The sequence below is a fragment of the Drosophila gunungcola genome (genome assembly GCF_025200985.1).
Source record: "Drosophila gunungcola strain Sukarami chromosome X unlocalized genomic scaffold, Dgunungcola_SK_2 000043F, whole genome shotgun sequence".
NCBI lineage: Eukaryota > Metazoa > Arthropoda > Insecta > Diptera > Drosophilidae > Drosophila > Drosophila gunungcola.
The window spans coordinates 247936-263571 of NW_026453191.1; the positions used below are offsets into that span (position 1 = coordinate 247936).

General features: G+C 40.6%; 1 protein-coding gene across 16 annotated transcripts in view; it reads right to left on the reverse strand.

Moving 5' to 3' along the window:
* Nucleotides 1–1750: 1750 nt before the first annotated feature.
* Nucleotides 1751–15636, reverse strand: part of LOC128260869 (protein PALS1) — a 66253-nt gene continuing 52367 nt past the window's right edge. For 12 of the 16 annotated variants that reach the window (XM_052994152.1, XM_052994153.1, XM_052994155.1 and 9 more), the window contains 7 exons: nucleotides 15272–15499; nucleotides 7024–7261; nucleotides 5166–6471; nucleotides 4901–5097; nucleotides 4250–4381; nucleotides 4009–4190; nucleotides 1751–3949 (listed from right to left, as the gene is read on the reverse strand). In XM_052994152.1, the coding sequence (XP_052850112.1) occupies nucleotides 3755–3949; nucleotides 4009–4190; nucleotides 4250–4381; nucleotides 4901–5097; nucleotides 5166–6471; nucleotides 7024–7261; nucleotides 15272–15499 (2478 nt within the window). In that variant the 3' untranslated portion in view covers nucleotides 1751–3754. Of the gene's footprint in view, nucleotides 3950–4008; nucleotides 4191–4249; nucleotides 4382–4900; nucleotides 5098–5165; nucleotides 6472–7023; nucleotides 7262–10160; nucleotides 11000–12410; nucleotides 12548–14427; nucleotides 14653–15271; nucleotides 15500–15636 lie in introns of those variants that run through there. The other 4 variants (XM_052994168.1, XM_052994169.1, XM_052994167.1 and 1 more) reach the window with 4 other exon arrangements.

The following is a 15636-nucleotide window of genomic DNA, read 5'->3' on the forward strand; positions in this document are numbered from 1 at the left end:
TTATATAGTTTCCAATCGATTGGCAAACACAACTAAAATTTTTTCAGATTTTAAAATTTCTTCAAAAAATGATGATGTACCCCCTTACAAAAAAGTCAGAAATTTGGACATGAATAAATTTTTCAAAAATCGTTGTTCAAAATTCGGTTTTTTTTGTCAAAACTAAATTAATTGTCTTCAATCGATCAGGGATGGATAATATAGGTTGCCAGCTGTTCAAACAAGCAACTCTTTTGACTTTGGGTCTTATTTTGGCAAAGTTACAACAAAAAGACTCTTTAGAAATAATTTTGTTTGAAAAATCGGCTAAAAACCAAAAAAACACAATAAAAACTTGGTTTTTGTGTCAAAATCCTGGGAAATAATGGTCAAATGTTAGAATGTCGTACACCGTTGAATTCGTAATAAAATTTCCAATCGAATGGCATTCACAGTTAAAATTGCTTCAGATTTTCAAATTTCTGCAAAAATTGATGATGTACCCCCTTACGAAAAAGTCAGAAATTTGGTCAAAAATAAATTTTTCAAAAAACGTTTTTCAAAATTCGGGTTTTTTGTCAAAACTAAATTAATTGTTTTCAATCGATCAGGGATGGATGGCATAGGTTGCCAGCTGTTCAAATAGCAACTCTTTTGACTTTGGGTCTTATTTTGACAAAGTTACAACAAAAGACTCTTTAGAAATAATTTTGTTTGAAAAATCGGCTAAAAACCAAAAAAAACACATTAAAAACTTGGTTTTTGTGACAAAATCTTGGGAAATAATGGTCAAATGTTAGAATGTCGTACACCGTTGAATTCGTAATAAAATTTCCAATCGAATGGCATTCACAGTTAAAATTGCTTCAGATTTTCAAATTTCTGCAAAAATTGATGATGTACCCCCTTACGAAAAAGTCAGAAATTTGGTCAAAAATAAATTTTTCAAAAAACGTTTTTCAAAATTCGGGTTTTTTGTCAAAATTAAATTAATTGTTTTCAATCGATCAGGGATGGATGGCATAGGTTGTCAGCTGTTCAAAATAGCAACTCTTTTGACTTTGGGTCTTATTTTGGCAAAGTTACAACAAAAAACTCTTTAGAAATAATTTTGTTTAAAAAATCGCCAAAAACCCTAAAAAACACATTAAAAACTTGGTTTTTGCGTCAAAAGCCTGGGAAATAATGGCCAAACGTTGAAATGTCATACACCGTTGAATTCGTAATAAAATTTCCAATCGAATGGCATTCACAGTTAAAATTGCTTCAGATTTTCAAATTTCTGCAAAAAATTATGATGTACCCCCTTACAAAAAAGTCAGAAATTTGGTGAAAAATAAATTTTTCAAAAAACATTTTTCAAAATTCGGTTTTTTTTGTCAAAACTAAATTAATTGTTTTCAATCGATCAGGGATGGATGGCATAGGTTGCCAGCTGTTCAAAATAGCAACTCTTTTGACTTTGGGCCTTATTTTGGCAAGTTACAACAACAAGACTCTTCAGAAATAATTTTGTTTGAAAAATAGCCAAAAATCCCAAAAAACACATTAGAAATTTGGTTTTTGTGTCAAAACCCAAGGAAATAATGGTCAAATGTTGGAATGTCATACACCGTTGAATTCGTAATAAAATTTCCAATCGAATGGCATTCACAGTTTAAAATGTTTAAATCTAACCAATTTTCTCAAAAAATGATGATGTAACCCCGTACTATTGTCAATTATAAAAATTCCAAAATTCAAATTTTCTTCCACCCAACCAGAAAAACGCTTGTTAAATTTTATATTACTTGGTTTGTCTTTTTTATTATTATTATTAATATTGTTATTTCATCTGACTTTGTCCGCATTCTTGCGTTAGGGTTACTCATAAATGTCGTTAATTTCGTACAATGGCTTAATAACCGTGCCTATTTTTTAATCCGTTTTGTTTTTCTTTAGGTATTTATTTTGTATTTAGTTTAGTTTTTTGCTACACCACACACATACATAAATAAAACTTAAACAGATTTGCTGCACACACATTTTTTATACCTTGTTGACTACAAAAAAAAATGTTTTCGAATATTATTATTATTAACCCCATTTGCCATTTTCGATTTCGATTTAATTTGTTGGACTGAAAGTATTCCAATTCCGATTCCCAAGAATCCATAAGTGATCCAGATAAGTTATGATCTCGGGGACTCAATAGAAAATGGGCAAAATCGCATCCAAAAAAAGTAGAACGAAATGGATCTGGCAACCGGACCGTATATGTATATTATGGTATATTTAGATATCATTCCCTTTTCGAATCTTTAAAGTGTTTAACATTGCGTGACATAGTTTGCTATTTTACTTGACCCACTCTTTTTATTTTAATATAAAATTCTGGATTTAGCGTCCGGATGCTTCGGAATTTCAATGGAATTTTTATAGAGTTATCCTATGCAAGTCATATTTCGTATCGCAACTATGTCGGCTCGTTAGTTAGTTAGTTGTGGTTGGAGTTGAAACCAACGGTATCTCCCGCCCTCCCTCTTCTCTAGTCGCATTGGTTTAAGTAATTAATTACAACAACATTTACTTGGAAATTTCTTTGTTTTTGTTTTTTTGACGTCTTAGCCTAATGCATTTTTTTGCCGGTTTACTATTTGCATTCGTTTATTGGTTTTTCCATTATCTTACAGTGCTTAAACTTGGCTAAATATTTTGTTTTTTTCGTTTCCGTTTTTGTTTTTAACAATATCGCTCGTGGAGTGGTTTCTCTAAGTGATTCTCCTAACTCTCCGCATCATCATCATTATCATCATCATCTTACCCCCATTTATTTAATAATTTTCTTTTTTTTGGCAATGACTTACTGATTTTGTTGTTTCTCCTTTGAACGGTTTTTTTTTTATTTTTTCGGTTTGCTCTTGCATTCGTTTCGTTTAAAATTAATTGTATTAAGTACGCTTCGATTTATATTTTATGTGTATGTATATCCGTATAGTAAATATGTTATAAAGTAAATAGATTACGTAATTGCAACACTTGCATCTGCTTCTGATTTTGATTCTGATTCTGTTTCTGAATTTGAATTTGAATCTGTATCCGTATCCGTCGGATCTCTTCGGATTGATCTGGCTCTGTTAACACTCGGAGTCGCTTATGGGTATTATTACACATTTTATTGGGTACTATCCATATTCTGGCCTTTGGGCTCGTATTCCTTCCATCGCTCATTCGTTATTTTACAATTTCAATTTGCCTCTTGAAATTAAGGAAGTGCTCAAGCTTAGTTTAAACAAAAAAAAAAAAAATACTTTTACAATATAAATTAGTGGTAGTGGTACTATAAAAAAAATAAACAGCAATGCCACAGAAATTACTAATGTCTTAAAATCACTTTTTAATTGATGATTCCACATAACTAAATTTTTCTGCGGCATCCCCGATAATTCATTGGAACAATAAATTTTGTGAACATACATAAAGAGGCTGGAATGCTTTCAAAACAAGGGGATACACACGATTAAAAACCTTTTGCTCTAAGACTAAAATGCACATATGCAACGAATAGTATAAATATATTCATATATATATAATATTGGAGGGGTTTTTGGGGTAATCGCTTCTGCAGGCAAACCGAACTACTGGACTGGAATCGATCCTGCTCTCCGCTTCATGGCTCAATTGAAAATTGTATTTACAAAGAGTTTGGTTTTGATTAGGGGGTGTAGGCGGGTGGATCCTGGGGGAAGGGGTGCAGGTGTCGGTGTGGTTGTCGGTGTGGATAGACACCACCCCATTATGACTCGTCGCGATTGTTGTGCACCCACTGGGCGGGCACCCATTGCGGCTCCCGTTCCAGCGAGTTGATCTCGGCCAGAAGCTGGTGGTAGGCGCGCTCCGTGTCGTTGTTAATAATGATCATATCGAATAGGTGACCCCAACGAGCCTCCATGTCCCTGGCCGTGGCAATGATGTCTTTGAGCTCTTCCTCCTACATATAATTGGGTTAGATCTGGTTTTATACACCCATATATGTAGATTCAAACTCACCTTAAAGGGTTCGCCGTTGCGCAGCTTCTTTTGGCGCAGCTTGTCCAAACTGGGCGGCGCCACGAGCACCACATACGGTTTGAGGTCGGAGGCGCGCAGCAGCTTGAGGCTCTGCGGATGCAGGTTGAGTACACAGATCTTGCCGCTGGCCACCACCGTGCGTATGGCCTCCAGTGATGTGCCTGTTGCGTATCAGAAATATTAATAAATATCTTATGTTGCTGAGCCCAATCAAACTTACCGTAGTAGGCCTTCTCGTACTCGCCGTGCTCCACAAAGCGACGCGCCAGAATGTCCGCCTCGAAAGCCTGGCGCGTGATAAAGTGGTAGTCCACTCCGGGCACTTCACCCTCCCTGCGGGCTCGTGATGTGTCTAAGGAGAATAGCAAAGCCCAATAATTAAATAGGATATTTGAAATCTTTTTCAAAGGTTTTGGGCTTGGTTTTGGAAGGGGGGGGGGGGGGGATGGGGAGGACCTAAAGCTAGCAATGGCTCTTGGGACTCAGGGGCTCTGAAGCGCAGCCCGTTACCCTTGGCAGCCTGGGCCTTGACCTTGGCCGGCTTGAGCTTCTCCTCCAGCAAATAGAAGACTGCCCGGCGGAAGAGAGACAGACAGAGACGTTAAAGACGGGCCACTCAAAGGTGGCTGTAAACGATGCAGCGGCATTTGAAGGGAGTTGAGGCAAGACTTATACAAACTCAACAGATGATGCACCGTTTTCAACCATCTTAGCATGATCATGAAAAAATTCCTTTTCTAATGGGTGGAAATATTACGTCAAAGTAGGGCCACTCAAAGGTGGTTGTAAACGATGCAGCGGCATTTGATGAGAATTGAAGCCATGATGGGTGGAGATATGCCAGAGCTCATAGTCTGGTGTCTTCACTTACGTGGCACTGCGGCGGAGAACCGCTCTGAGTCGGCCATCAGGCGTTGGCGCAGCTCGTGTCTTCCAATGTTGGGCGGGCCGATGAGGACGATGGGCCGCTTGTGGGTGGCGCGGGGATAGTACAGGGCCACCTCCTCATAGGTGAGTATCTCCTCCGGATCCGTTTCATCCGGCGCCGTGGTGGCGTACAAGGGATACCTACAAGAACGGGGAAAAGGTAACGTTTAGAAGGGAATTCCCTGCAAGAAGGGGATTATCCGGCTTACCCCGCCTCGGAGCTGGCCTTCTTCTTCTTTTTGCGACCTTTGCGCGCACAAAGGAGCGTGGCTCCTTTGCTGCCCGATCCGTCCTTGCCCCGGGATCGGGCCAGGCCCGCCTCCTCCGCAATGGCCAGCTTCATGGTCTCGCGCTGATGCTGGAACGACTGACTAGGAATGAGACCGGCCAGCGTCTGGTCCTCCTCGCCCTCGCGATACGCCTGCCACCAGTTGGGATCCTCGCGGCTGATCACGTGCAGGACATCGCCCTTCTGGAAACTGATGCCCAGCTCCCGGCACGGAATATACAGGTCGTCCTCCGGATCGTAGTCGAAGTGCGCCCGCACATGCAGCACGGCGGTGTCGCGATGTGCTCCACCCAATCCCGCAAGGGTGTTCCCGGTGCTGGCACCCATCACGCCACCGGATGGTGGACTACCCGCCGGGACGATGAGGAATGTCAGGGTGCCCTGCATGGCGCCCAGCAGAGCGCACACCTCGTTCACCGTCTTGCCTCGCAGTTCCTGGCCATTGACCTCCAGTATCTCGTCGCCTTCGTGCAGCAGGCCCGACTTCTCCGCCGCTCCGCCGCGCACAATCCTGCCAATGACCACCGCCTCGCCTTCGTTGCGAACCGTGGCGCCCAGTGGCTCCGTCGACTTCTCGATCTGTATGATCCGGATGTTGTCGTTCTGGTCGTTCAGTGTGCCAAAGCAGGCACTCATCGGCAGCGATACGGGCATGGACATGGGCATTTGGGCCAGCGGTGGCATGGGAACCGGCGGCGGGGATTCTCCGTTCGGCAGTGGCATGGCTCCGCGTTGCGCCAGTGGTGGCGGCACCACCGGCGGCGGCACCACCATGCCGAGGTTTCGCTTTGGTCCTGCCACCGGACTGCTGTGGCCACTCAGTGTGGATCCCGCTCCCCCTCCTCCTCCTCCGATGGCCGGAGTGGGCGTGGGCGTGGGCGAGGGCGTGCCGTCCGTGTGGTTGGCAATGCGATCGTGGGCCAGGAGCAGGCCCTCCATTTCGTGGCTGGTCAACAGGTTGCCCAGCTCGATGGCCGCCGCCGTGTTCGATTGCGTCAGCAGCTCCACAATATCCTTCTGCAGGCCGAGGGCACTGTGATGCAGTGGCCCGGAGACCCGGGAACGCCGTCGCTGCAGCACAGCTGTCCTGGCGGCCAGGACATGGGCCACACTGGCGCTGGCCAGGACACTGTGGGCGGCGGAAACACGACCCGCCAGCGTGCTCAGTCCGCTCTTGCTCAGCTGATTCTGCAGGCGGGTGAGGGCCGCTATCAGCTCGCCATAGCCTGGAAGAAAGGGAGCAGGTTTTAGGTATAAGCATATAAAAGCTATTCATATTACTTTAAGCTGTCCTTTCATTGGTGGGTAGTAACATGTAACTTAAACAACTTTAAAGTACGTATAACTATCTAAGTTATTTTAAGTCAATCCGAACAAAATTCACAAAAATGTGGGCATTGAAAGAAAAGAATTTGTTGCAAAAACGACTGACTATTGTGTTAATTTAAAATTTTGGGGTCGTTTTTTTTTTTTGAAATGGCATTTTTAAATTCGGTGACCAAAATAACTTGTAAACTAATATAACAACTTTTCTGAAATTTAACAGGCTTTTTTAATAATTCGTAGTATAATCTTTAATTAACATTTTTTTAAATATTTTATTTTTTTAATTTGAAACATTTTTTTTGAATAATTCAAACAATATTTGCTGGTCAAGTATTTTGTCAAAAATTAATAAAATTAATTAACAAAATTCTTTAATTAAATATTTGTTTATAAGGTAAGTCAACTAAATCAACTAAAAAATGTTTTTTGCGCAGCAATGGGGGCTAACTCACCATCGATCTGTTCCGTCTGCGGTGGCTGGTCATCGTCGGGCAGATACGCCTCATTCTCCACGCCCACCACCTGAGTGGCCTGCGTTGCCTGTAGCTGTTGCTGCTGGGCCACCGCCTTTCCGGGCGTGGCCGTGTCCTGGAGCGCCTTCAGCTTCCGGGAGCCGCGAAGACTGTTCCGCAGGAACTCATTTTGCTGCGCTATGCGCTCCTCTTCCTCGCGTCGTCGGCGCAGTTGCTCCTGTTAAAATGAATTAAATCGGATGGTTGGTTAGAGAAACGAACCAGTTCGATTGGGGGAGTTGCATGGATCGATAGCGGTGGGGGGGAAGCATAGAATTCACAGTGGATGTGCAACTGGGGACCGCGACTGGGCGTTGACTCTTAAGTGGCGCACTTAATCCGCATTCGCCACAATTGCTAATTAAATTAGTGGCGCCCGAGCAGGGGCCACATTTTCCAAACAAAGAAGACAAACAAGAGCATGGATTTGTCCACGGGCTACCCTGTGTTCAAGTGACTACTATAGTTTGTTTAACAATATTTTCAGTATTTTTATCTATTATAATTTTGATTTTTTGAATTTGAATTTATTAAAAGTCCTTCACTTAAATACTTTTCCAAAATATTTATATTTTCCAATATTTTTTTTCAATCATAATTTAATTTTGGTTTTATGACACTGGCCTTTTATATTTTTACAGAGTACTTCGTTTGTTTACACTTCAAACTTTAAAGGTTTGAATAAATTAAAAGACTTAAAATTTAATAGCGCATGTCTTTATTTTTATCACGTTGTTGATCTTGGCACACAAACGTTTTATCAGCTTATTTATATGCAAGTCATCAATTAATTTAGAAAATAAAAAATAAAAAGGTTCTACACATTTTATTCGATTTGTTGGGCATTTTTAATTCATGACAATCAGTGCAGATTAAATTGTACAGGGAACTTCATCCAACCGGTCCATATGCAGAGTATCAATGCGACTGCATTGGCCCAGAACGCGAAAGTAAAGGTGGGCGAGCGAGCAGGTGGGTGCGCCTGTGGCCCACTTTGCAAACCCAAGCAAATCCCGTCGAGGGCCCCGGCGATGAGTTAATGAGCGTAAGGGGTTGACAAAAGGGAACTGGGGACAAATGCGGACCAGAGGTGGCGGTAACTGTTGCAATTGTTGCGGAAGCCCCTTAAGTGTTCGCCATTCATCGGAATGGGACGCGAAAAATGGAGTCCAGTGCTTCCCAAACTGCTTGCCAAACTGCTGGCCAGTAATTAAGATAATGTTTTTATGGCAAATGGCCCAAAACGTGATAAATTTTCGATTCCGTGACCAACAAAAGAGAATGATTCAAATCGATGACAACAATGAAGAGCAAAAGTTCCCACTACAAAAAATTCAGAACGGCCGCATGACAAAAAAAAAATTAACTTAATTGAATAACAACAGAAAAGGCGCTCGACATTCCAAAAGGCGGAAGAAGCAAAGCAAAGCAAAGAACAGCAGAGGAAAATAACAATAGGAAAGCCACTAAAAAATGAATTCTGCTGAACTTGCATAATCCGGGCAGAAGAGAATCAGCAAAAATTTCACGACTTCTGCAGGCGGAGGTGGTGTGGAGGTCGGAATGGCTGAGAAATACCACTCAGCACCCCGCCGGCCATCCAAGAAAACGCCATGTGAACCAAAACTGAATTTAACATTGAAACCTGAATGAAAAACGATGACAGCGGTTCGCAAAAAAAGACATAAAAACTAAACCAAAACAAAAATATTTCAAAGTCACAGCATCGCGAAAATGATAGTACGGTTTGACAATCACAAGTTGTAATGATTCTAAAACTGCAAGCACTTAAAAGTTTTTTTTTTAACTGAGAGGACAAAGCTCAACAAGGTTAAATAATTTTTTTATTTTTATGATTTTAAGATGATTAAATTTCCACGAATCAAATTTAATTAAATATACAAATATAGAAAATGTGGGTGGGTGTACAAAGGTACATATGCTTTTAAAATGAAAAGAACTAAGAGAATTTCCAGCTAAAAGCTTGTTTGAACTGCAATTTGAGAACTTAAGATAACTTTTAATTAACAAATTCTGCGAAAACGGTTTTGTAAACACAAGGCAAAGGTAATCAATAATGTGCATTTTCCAGTAAAACGAAAGTTCAGGTGCAGCAAAGGGATTTGGGTTTCAGTTATAGCAATTAAGACGCCAAAGCAGCCAACTCCCACGCAAATGTATAAATAGACATACGTAGAGCGAGTGAAGCCTACAAAAGACCATCAATCATATGGCGTACCAACAACACCTTGAGAAATTGTAAAATATTAAAAAAAAAGGCATACTTCAAAAGACAATAACAATTGTCGGCGGCAACGCCATGACATCATCATCGCCATTTCCAACAAATGCCGGCATAAATAAATAACAAATATTGAAAAATTTCGCGTACTGGGGAAATTAAAAATATATTATTGCCGATACCCTAAGTTGAATGGGGTATGCTCAACCCCCTTATAACTTTGATATTATATGGGGTTTTAGGGTATTTGGCTTTTCTTTGCTCGACAACATTCAGCAACGCATTGCCACTATCGCACAGGTAAATTGTTTTTGCCTTTTTCGTTTTGTTTTTAATTTAATTTTTATGGCTCGGCAGCCAGTTAGCCAAGTTGTCAACTGGTTGTTTTTGTTGGTTTGACTGCTTGCTGATTTGTTGTCGTTAGCATATATGCAGATAAAGCCAGTTGTCGCTGGCAACAATGTATATATACACTGAAATCTGATTATTCAGGTATATAAAATAGGAATAAGGTACAAATTACACTACTTCTTAATACTCAAACCACGAAACACTCTTTTTGTTACATTGCTTTATTGATTATTATGTTGGCCACACTTTTTTATTTCTGGCCACCCTTTTTTTTAAATAGATTTTTGAGTTTGGTAACCAGTTATGAAGGAATGCAATTAATTAAAATTTTATATTAAGTAGCCAGTTTTAAAGGAATGCAATATAAAGCTTGCTCACCAAAAAACTTGAAAAATACGTAAAACATATTAATATAGCGACAAAGTCAGGGTGCAGATTGATCACTTTGTATAGAACATATAACGCAGACGCCTTATAAACTTGCCTGTTGTTGTCGCAAACGCGTCGAGGATCGTTGGATTTGAATGCCGCGACGAAGGGCGGAGGCGTTGCGCTGGGGCGTGGCATTGGTTGAGGCAGGTGAGCCGACATATTGTTCCAGGGAATTGGGAGATCTGAATCCCCCACCTAATCCGATACCATTGCCATTCATATCACAATAGTCGCTGTTGTTATTATTGTTATTATTATTATTACTACTATTATTGTTGTTCATGTGGTTCTCCTTCTCGATCTGTTGCTGTTGCAATTGCTGCACCGACAGTACGGCAAATTTGGTGGGCGATGTTGCTGCTCCGACAGCAGCAACTGCTGCCTGTCCGCCAGCAACATTGCTGCCGTTGTTCTCCAGTGTTATGTGCAAAGTGGACACGACCATTTTTGAATTGCACTTTCATCGATCTCTGTCTCCGGGGTTCGGTGACGACAATCTCTCCTAACAAACCGAAAGCAAAACCAAAACTGTCACCAGCTGCAGCAGCAACATCAGCAGCAACTATGCAAATGGCCACGCCCACACCTGGGCAGTGCATAAATTTGAATAGGGAATTGGGTGTTCCAAATGAAATGCATCTTAATGCGCATTTCAGCTCAAATTGCTGCTGTTGCCGTTGCCGTTGCTGCTGCAGTGGATAAAAAGCTATAAAAAGCGAAAGTTGAGCTGGCCGAAATAGTTCTGGCCCAGACACGCATCGCCAGCACAGCAGCAACACGAACAGCAGCAGCAACAGCAACAGCAGCAACAGCACAGCAGCAAAGCGCTTTCCTTTCAGCTCGTGCAATTTACAACTATTTACTTTAACACATTTGTTTATTTATGGGCTTTTTGTTATTGTTATTTTTCTTCACTATTGTTGCTGCTGTCGCTCAACATTCAACGTGCCTGAACTGGGGAATGGGCCGTATTGCTGCTGTTGACGCTGCATTTACGCTTGGCACATCAATAACAATAAGAAGTACTCGCACACACACACACTCACACACATTCATGGCAACAATAAAACAAAAAAGTAAAAACAGTTCACCTCAACTGTTTATCATTTATATTAAAATTTTTCAGCTGCCTTTCGTAGGTATTTTCTGTTGTTGCTTTCGGGTCTGCAGGCAAATTAACGTCGTGAGTCAGATCAAAGTCCAAAACTCAAGCGATCACTTCAATGGAGTATGATAAAAATACACGATAATATACATATTTGCAGTATGCATCTATTTTGTGATTGCTGAGAAACTGTGTGATTGTCCTTTTTTTGTTAGAATCACTGTTTATTTATGTGATTTCTTATTTAATTTTGTCATTTTGTTCAAATTGTTTCGGACAAATTTACATTTGTGAGTCATAGGAATAACCAATAAACAAACGACCACTATAATTGTATAGGCGTTTTAAATATGTAAGTAAAATGCATACGATTACATAGGTTGGTTTTTTGATTGTTTGAGGACTTGTAGTCCTCTGCAGAACATTTCATAATAAGGAAAAAAATCTATTTAAGTGGTTACTACCCTGAAAAATCGATGGGTTTCTGTAAAACAAAAACATTCAAAAAATCGACTGCCCAAATCATCGACTTTAATTCGCTAAATTCAAGGGATTGACATATTGATGTGCATATTTTCCGGAGCTGGTAACACTGCTGGCCAAGTCCTGGCCACACTGTACGGCTAATCCTTTGCCTTGTTGGGCGTTTTGCAGTCTGAAAGCTTCTTTGTGCTCGTTAACCAGTGCCCGTTTGTGTTATTTAGCCAGCTTTTTTCAATAAGGTCTTCCACTTTTTTCGGAGTATTTCATTTATTCCACATATTTTCAGTGGTTTATGGTTTTGGTTTTTGGTTTTTGCTTTTTTTTTTTTATTTTTTTTCGGTTACGAGAGCAACTTTCCGTTATGGCTGCAACTGCCACGCCTGTTTTGCTGTTTTTTCCGTTGCTGCCCATAAAATGTTGTCGAATGTTGTGTTGCCGTTTGAGGTACTTGGAAATGGTTGTTCGTGTGGCGGTTGGTACGTGCTTTTTGGTCCCAGAATTTCTGCCAGTTATGGGCGGTTTTTGCGAGCCGCGCCTTATTTGCATGACTCTGATTGCACAAAAGCACACACAATCTGAAACACACATGGCAAAACAAATTTAAAAAAACCCCACGGCCAGTGCTTTGAAAACCGCTGCACTTTTAAACAAAAGAATTCATTTTCACGGGGGAAATGCATCCATTTAAGGAGGTATTTTTCGTAGCAGACATACATACATGTGCATATGGTCTTATCTAATCGGTTATCGGTTCTTTGTCACGCACTTGGCCCGAACAGAAAAAAAAATGGGTGGAAAATATCAACAAAAATTGCGGCCGATCGCAGAACGCGTAGAAAAACAACTAAAACGCCAGCTGAAAATCATAACAAACTAGCGGTGCCAAGCGACGTCGACGTCGACTGAGGCAGAGGCATAAGCAGAGGCAGAGGCGTCGGCAGAGCCACTGGAATATATAGAAGGGGTCGGGAAGCCAGAAGAAAAGAGAGCCGAGAACAGGTGAGAAGAGAGCTCGAACGCAGGTAAAAATACCTGCATACATGTGTTTAAGCCGGCTTGGAGAGACAAATGCGCAAAAATGGAATGTTTAACTAATTTGCAAACATGCGCTGCCCAGTGACAGGGCTTACATGGAAAAATACAGAAAGAAAAGGGGGCTGAAAGCAGGTGATAACAACCGCCAGTGGCAACCAGCAGTAGCAGCAACACCCTTCGGACAGCAAACAAACAGAGCAGCAGTTCAAACAAGCAGGTTCAATTTAAACAATGTTGGGCGCTCTATTTATACAAGATTTACGATAGCGATAACGAACGCGATAACAATGCCAAACATGATAAATCCAATAAGAATGCCTATTAATTATGACCCTGATAAGGGCCCTGAGTGGGTGTAACATTTAATGAGATGCTATTACGAAACCAAACCTCAATTATCACACTGATTTAGATATACGCTAAATAAGGTGAGTAGATTATTGGATTTCTTGAAACTACAATACTTTTAAGCTATTTCTCCTTGTTAGTTTACAACTTCTAATAATTTTGCAACTGTTGTATCGAAATAATCGTTTTCAAATGTATCGCAGAATCTTATGAAGTAAACTTTGAAAGCGAAACTAAATAATTAAGTATCTTAAAATTCAACTTAAACTCATTCTAGCATCAAATGTTAAGTTACAAAGAAATTCGCTTAACCCCGAAAATGTACCTAGTCGATTCCACTATGCTTATAAGTGTCATCAAGGATCCCTTCATCTTAAATAAATTACAGTTACAGGGCTAAAACGTACCCACATAGCACCGACCTAAGCATTATCTTTCATATGTAAATAGCTTTTGACATCTTTTCTTAGCTGTTGTTTTTAATTTTCTCTTTTCCGGCTCGCACAAATGCATGAAGATGGATTTTATGTGCGTTCTCATTATCCATTGTCCCCCTCTTTGTGGCTTCATTCTCTTAATGCGCTTACATCCCTAATCGCCACCCTCTCACAGTTTTCACACTAAATAGTGTACTTTTTACCAATACAGCGGCTGTCAAACTGTAAGCCACTAGCTGCATTCAGATTTCAATTAATTACATTTAGCAAATGTATTTTAGCCACTACTCCGTCTCTGTCTCCATTCCTCCACCTTTCCTGTCTCTATCCCTCTATTTATTTTTTTTCCCATCGCTTTGTCTTTGTCGGCTTAGGGCGGAACGTAACAATTCGATTAAAAGTTGCATAATTAATCATTGCATTAAACAACTTTTTGCCATCCCCTTCTCGTGTTTGCTTCCTATAGAACAACGCCTATCGCAAATTTCCCCATCACCCTTTTGATTACACCGCCTCTGGAAATCCACCCACATGCCCTGCAGTCTTCCGAATGAATGCAAAATGTTTTACTTTTAAACAGCATTATAATTCAACTTCCCTCCACATATAACCCCCCTTTTAAGCCCCCTGGTTTCCCTTTTCTGCCACTTTTGAGTGAACAGACAGAAAAAAAGTTGTTGGACAACTTTTTTCACGCCCCCACACACACAATGCTGTACTTAAAACTCAGCTACGCCGTTTTGCTCCGCCCCTGCCCTCAGGTTTATTGTCTTTCGGCGCGGTAAACTTTTTAATAGTTTTACTAGTTAAATGCAATGGTCAGACCAGAGCAATCAAAATCGGGTAAATTTCTCTTTCGTTTTTATATTTTGTAATTTTTCCGCTAGTCGGTGTGATAATTACAGTTTGGCATTCACTGCCGACGGTCAATGTTCAATGGTCAATGGCCCACCAAAGAGGTAACAGAAACTCCAATGGTTATTGGGGGAAACAAAAGAACGTGGCACAAACCGGAAACATTGCCCCCAGACATTCAACAAACAGCATTTATTATTACAGTCAGAGGGGGCAAGAGTTAGAGGAAGTGGGTGAGTACCTGCTATGCATGTTAACGAGCTGCATTTGAATTGAAAATTCTAAAAAAGAACGCTCTGTTATTGTGAATCACCAAATGCTTCATTATAGCGTTGACATAACAATGAAAAACTATCTGCAACTGTACACCAAACAAATTTGTATTTTCTGTTTCATGCTTAAAATTACCAGCCAATCGATTTAGATATGCAAAATGTAGCAAAATATTGCCAATGAAAATAGAGCCAATATTTTGTTTCAGAAATTTTTTAAATTATGTTTTAAGTTTGGCACATAATATGTAATATTTTGTTTTTTTTTTATACTTTGTTCTGCTCGTAAAATGTATTTGTATTATTTAATTGAAATTTTTTTTTTAACATTTTTGTAAAATATTTTTAAAAATTTTTCATTTCAGACCCTTTAAAACTAAAAAATTCTAGAAAAATAACAAATTATTGTTTAGTGGGATGGATCTATTTTTCGTGAATAGTTTTTTTGTACGACTGTTTTGTAAATTAATTATTATAGTAAATAATTATTATTTTACACATCTAGAGACAAGTAAACGCTGCAGTGTTATTTTTGAAGGCAAGTCCACAGTTGCACAGTTTTACAAATTTCATAGCCTAACCCTGGGGTTGCAGCTTTAAAAGACAGTTTGACAGTCACAACACTTACCTGGTATTTCTTGATGCTGTCCAGCTGCTCCAGAGTGGGTTCCACGATCTGGGCGATCTGCTGTTGCTGCAGCGGATGCGGGGGACCGCTGCTGCTGCCGCTGCTCGCATTGCCCGGCGCCCGCCGATCCGGAAGTTGAGGGGCAGGGGAGCAGTTGACCAGACGTCCATCCTTTTCAACCCGCAAGTGATCACGGGGCGGCGGTACGGGTTTCGCATTTCCATTGAGCTGGACCGAAAGAAATGGAAAACAGGGCGAGACCCATTAGTTATGTACCATATGGCGTATCCTTCAGTGTATCCTTGTAAGTGTTTTCGAAACGAGCATGTTTGTGTTTGTGTGTTTATGAGAGTGTGTATGGCTGA